The sequence below is a fragment of the Oncorhynchus tshawytscha genome, linkage group LG23, assembly GCF_018296145.1.
Source record: "Oncorhynchus tshawytscha isolate Ot180627B linkage group LG23, Otsh_v2.0, whole genome shotgun sequence".
Taxonomy (NCBI): Eukaryota; Metazoa; Chordata; class Actinopteri; order Salmoniformes; family Salmonidae; genus Oncorhynchus; species Oncorhynchus tshawytscha.
Window position 1 is genome coordinate 23261316 of NC_056451.1, and position 5666 is coordinate 23266981.

At 42.9% G+C, this 5666-nt stretch overlaps 1 protein-coding gene across 2 annotated transcripts; it reads left to right on the forward strand.

Moving 5' to 3' along the window:
- Positions 1 to 362: 362 nt before the first annotated feature.
- Positions 363 to 5262, forward strand: LOC112235048 (C-X-C chemokine receptor type 3). Of its 2 annotated transcripts, XM_024403435.2 has the most exons (4): positions 363 to 837; positions 3202 to 3220; positions 3445 to 3600; positions 3768 to 5262. In XM_024403435.2, the coding sequence occupies exons 2-4, from the start codon at positions 3218 to 3220 to the stop codon at positions 4500 to 4502; spliced, it is 894 nt and encodes a 297-aa protein (XP_024259203.1). In that variant the 5' UTR covers positions 363 to 837; positions 3202 to 3217; the 3' UTR covers positions 4503 to 5262. The 2 variants fall into 2 exon arrangements, with proteins under 2 accessions (XP_024259203.1, XP_024259202.1); XM_024403434.1 differs by having other exon boundaries at positions 365 to 837; positions 3202 to 3600.
- Positions 5263 to 5666: the final 404 nt, after the last annotated feature.

Below are 5666 nucleotides of genomic sequence, written 5' to 3' on the forward strand. Positions count from 1 at the left end.
AAAGGGGCTGAAATACGTGACTGTCTGTCGTAGCAGAATCAGAATTTGTTAGGTAACATTGATAAATAAGATGTTTTATCTAACATTCATAAATATGCTTATGTGGATAAAGTCACCTGGGGCCCAGAGAGGGGAGAGGTCAGGATTGTCTTCATATGTGAGGGTATCTGTTAAACCATGTGAAGGGCTCCACAAGGCCTGTACACCAGTCACTCCCTACTTTTCCCATTGGGGGGAGGAGTATGGCAGTGTCTGGAACCATTGTATGTTCCCTCAAATTGGACAATGGTTAAATTAGCTGTAATTACTTAGAGACCCCCAAAGTTGGACTTTTGTTGCATTTAAGGCTGCTTATCTCTCATTCAGGGGGGTGTAGTCCCCCGTAATTCACACTCTGGGGTAGGTGGAGTCTGTTCAGTGTGACTGTGGTTAATTGTGCCAACCTCAGCACAGGATCTTATCATATCTTATCATTCTTCACCTTTGTGTTAGAATGTGCAAGCCAACAGCCTTTATTTTTTTTAAATTCTCATCTCTCTTCTTTTTGTTATGGCGTTCAACAATGTGTTTTAATTAATAACACATTCGTTACAAACAACAGGAAAACAAGGCATATGGAATATAATGAATACAAATTAATGCTCATTCACAGATAAATCTGATACAAATCAGTGATCAACATTGGGCCTGTAGAAGTATTACATATTTCCTCTCTCTTGGTTCCTCCCCATTTACTGAACATAGCAGTTCTGTTTGACATCATGCTCACAACAGCGCCAGCCCATCATCTCTGTGGAAACTGATTGACAGACTGCATCAATACCATTCAAAGGCATGGTAAGTGTCCCTATACACACATATTTCAACTGCATATACAGAATAATCACTATCATATTGAATAACAACATTGATTTTGTACCAATGGGTACAGGTTTATTTTATTTGTCTATTTAAAAAAAGAAGAAGTTGGTGGCATTAATGGTATTATAAGCAATTTTATATTACTTGTCACAATGCACATTGTCAATAACAATAGGCTTTCAATTATTTAAATGCACTGAAAAAATGTTCTAAATTTGAGTCAGACCTAAGAAAAGCACCTTAACATTAATTGTAGGTGTGAAGGGTCTTTGAATGAGTCAAATTGAATTGTCTGAAATGACAGAATCTCGACAGATGATTTTATGATACCAAAACCCATAAATGATTGACATTTGACAACTCCGATAGGGCTTTAGAGTCCCCACATCGCATTTAGCATGTTTCACAGGTGCAGTGCAGGGTATAGAATATGTGTGAAAAGAAAGACAGTATCCACACATTTTGTTAAGATGTTCAGATGTTCCACAATAACGCACCAATATTTTGACTCACAGTTGCATTATTGGGGTGCATCTGAAAATATTGTGACTATATTCTCCTTCCTTCTCATAGTATGTTTTGGACATCTAACCCCTTTTAAACATTGTGTGAGTTACAGACTTCTGGGTTGTACCATTAGATTTGTTTATAGATAGATACCAACTATTAACAAGGGTTGAGTGGCATTTGTGAGACATGGGTGGATCCCTGGTCTTTTTACAAAAATGTGTGTAAAAGCTATCTATGAAAAACTGAAACTCTCACAAACACACACATGTAACATGTTTTGCTCTATGACGCTCACAAGCTACACAAGATTTGTTAAAACAGAAGGGGTTCTTCTACATAGAAGATCATAGTGAATCCCAGGACATAGTGTCTATAATACTGTAATAAGCTAACATAGTTGCTGTGACAACTCTGAACTCCACACAGTTGTCACTGACTAGTTGGATATTAATTTCCCAGCAAACATTCTGTACTTACAGCATTCATATACATTCATTTTTCATGTTTTTTTTTTTTTTGCTTTAGCAGAGTTTAAACATGTGTTTGTGTAATTATTTATGTCAAATAGTTTTGTGTTGTACTTACAGCCCTGGTTGTCCTGAAAATAAAATGTTAAAACATTTCATTGTGAGGCAAAATATAAGGGCTGGACATGCAGATAAAAGTCCATTTTTGTTGGGGTCTCTGGACTGATAGGGTTAACTGAAGACGATGTTGGCGATGAAACTACAGAAAGTCATTCATATCCAATGGAAGAGAAGCAAAGTGGGCAGCTTTCCCAAACTTTGGTTCCGCCCTGTTCAGACTCCACCATCCATGCTCGCATCGCCCACTTCAACTTCATTGAAAATGTATGGGGCTCCGTTTGTGTAATGTGGAAATGCACTATAATGGCTGTTGATACCTAGCACTACCTGGCCTGCTTGCTAGCACCAAAATGAGGGCGAAGCTAGTGTGGCTATGCAAATTATCGTGTTATGTGTAAATTCACTGCAAGGCAATCAGATCAAGTGTTAACCAGTGATAGTTACACCTGCATAGCTGTTGTTTTGGTGGTGTTCAAATCAAGTCAAATTGTATTGGTCACATGCTGAGATAGAAGCTGTTTTTCAGCCTCTCGGTCCCAGCTTTGATGCACATGTACTGACCTCACCTTCTGGATGATAGCGTGGTGAACGGGCAGTGGCTCGGGTGGTTGTTGTCCTTGATGATCTTTTTGGCCTTCCTGTGACATCGGGTGCTGTCGGTGTCCTGGAGGGCCGGTAGTTTGCTCCCGGTGATGCGTTGTGAAGACCGCACTAACCTCTGGAGAGCCTTGTGGTTGAGGGCGGTGCAATTTCCGTACCAGGCGGTGATAAAGCCCGACAGGATGCCCTCGATTGTGCATCTGTAAAAGTTTCTTCAGCCTCCTTCTTCAGTAGATGTACCTTATTTTTGGCGTTTATCCCAAAACCCCATTATTTCCCCATTAATTTCCCGCTGTTGCGCCTTCTTCACCACGCTGTCTGTGTGGGTGGACCATTTCAGTTTGTCCGTGATGTGTATGCCGAGGAACTTTAAACTTACCACCTTCTCCACTACTGTCCCGTCGATGTGGATGGCGGGGTGCTCCCTCTGCTGTTCTTACCTTGTCTCTTCCATAGTAATGGCGTCTTTTTGTAAGCACTAACTCACACATATATCAAACTAAAGCCACATAAATCCTACTGGTGAAACACTCCAGGAAAAACAATACTTTTGGCACTTTTTCTGACATTGTATTTTACTCACTTACCGTGAAGCCTAAGTCAAACCTAATGTAAAACTGAATTTATTCTGTTTCCTTTACAGGATTCTCTCATGGCCAATGGTGAGAAATTTACAATTAACATATCTGTCAGTGACCTCGAATATTATTATGACAAGGAGTATAGTAACTACACCGATACCAGTGACACGTGTTGTTCAACTGGGGAGGTGTGCAGCTTGGAGGAGGGTATGAGTTTTGATGCTGTGTTCCTGCCCGTGTTCTACTCCCTGACACTGGTTCTGGGGCTGCTGGGTAACGGGTTGGTCCTGTTGGTTCTGGTCCAGAGGAGGCGTGGCTGGAGCGTGACGGACACCTTCATCCTGCACCTCTGTGTGGCTGACATCCTGCTACTCCTCACTCTGCCCCTCTGGGCTGCTCAGGCAGCTGAGGAATGGAGCTTCGGGACCCCCCTCTGCAAGATCACTGGAGCCATATTCACAGTAAGGGGGGTGGAGGGGAGGGGCTGGTCTGGGAAGCAAAAGTATACGTCTCTGTAATGACACAAAAATAAACTGCAACAATTGTTATCAAGATACCCAATTACAGCAGTAGTCTTTGTCTGAACCTTGTAAAAGTTGTATAACAGTTATGTTTCCCTCTGTCTCAGATCAACTTTTACTGTGGCATCTTCCTGCTGGCCTGCATCAGTCTGGACCGCTACCTGTCCGTGGTCCACGCAGTCCAGATGTACTCTCGCAGGAAGCCCTGGATGGTGCAGGCCAGCTGCCTGTCCGTGTGGCTCCTCTCCATCCTCCTCTCCATCCCCGACTGGCACTTCCTGGAGTCTGTGAGGGACACCAGACGAGACAAACAAGAGTGTGTCCACAACTACCCGTCTCTCTCCCAGTCTGGGTTTGACTGGCGCCTGGCCTCCCGCCTGCTCTACCATACAGTGGGCTTCCTCCTCCCATCTGCCGTGCTGCTCTTCTGCTACTCCTGCATCCTGCTGCGGCTGCAGCGTGGCTCCCAGGGCCTCCAGAAGCAGAGGGCTGTCCGGGTCATCCTGGCCCTGGTGCTGGTCTTCTTCCTCTGCTGGACGCCCTACAACATCACCCTAATGGTGGACACCCTCTACTCCAACAACACCCTGGAGGTCAACTGCGAGAGCCATAAAGCCCTGGACATCTCCCTGACGGCCACCTCCTCTCTGGGCTACCTGCACTGCAGCCTCAACCCTGTGCTCTACTCCTTCGTGGGGGTGAAGTTCCGGCACCACCTGCTGGACATGCTGAGGTCCCTGGGCTGCAAGCTGAAGAGTGGAGTCAGGCTGCAGACTGCCAGCCGGAGGAGCTCCATGTGGTCTGAGTCTGGAGACACCTCCCACACCTCTGCCATCTATTAAGGACTTATCTCTCTATCCCAAGGTCTCCCAAACTATGTCCTAAGGACCCCAAATGGTGCATGTTTTGTTTTTTACCCTAGCACTACACATCTGATACAAATAATCAGCTAATCGTCAAGCTATGATAATGTGAATCAGCTGTGTAGCGTTAGGGCAAAAACCAAAACGTGCACCCCTTGGTATCCCGAGGACCGAGTTTAGGAAACACTGCTCTATCCTGTTGCTCTTGAGTTGTCGTTGACTCAATAAGTGGATTATCAATGTGACCTTTAGCCTACCCCAACTTCCCCTCCAGCAGATTTGGACTGGAGGAAAGGTTGTTAGATCCGCCGTGTTTCACCATCATCTTTTCCCAATAGACCACACTCAGAAAACAAATTATTTTATAGAATTATTGCCTATTAAAGAAACTCTTTGTAAATAATGGGGCCTATAATGAAGTTACACATAAGTAAATCAGTTGTACATAAAAAAAATAATAAAGTGATTACAAAATTATATACATTTTTTTAGAGTATGAACAATATCTTATGAGTTTTAAGCTTGTCATTTATCATTTTACTTACCTGCTTTATGTTTTGTTATTAAATGATAACTGGCATATGTGCTCTGTTATAGTTAATGCATTTGTTATTACTGACACATGCAATGATTTGATGTATATTGTTTCATAACAAAAATGCACAGTATCCTATGACAGGTTACAATTTCAAGGAACCATAGTGAAATACTGAATAAAGTTTAATTCTTTATACTATCATTCAGAATCTTTGTCTTTTAATTGTTGGTTAATAGATGTCTGTACACCAAAAACGAAAATCCCTAGAGGAAGTCAGACTCAGATCAGCAGAGATTTAGTCACACCACCAACAAGGGCCTGTTCAGGATGATTGAACATCAAAGAACAATCATAAACATGTATGATTGTCTGGCATGTAGAATGGGGAATTGTGTCAGCTCTATACATTACATTTCTATCTATAAACATTCTGAACATTTCACCTCACTAAACACAACACTGTAGGCCTGCTGGTAGCCTAGCAGTTAAGAGTGTTGCACCGGTAACCGGAAGGTCGCTGGTTTGAATCTCTGTGGAGACTAGGTTAAAAAAAAATGGTCAGATGTACCCTTGAGCAAGGCACATAACCCTAATTCCTCTGGAAA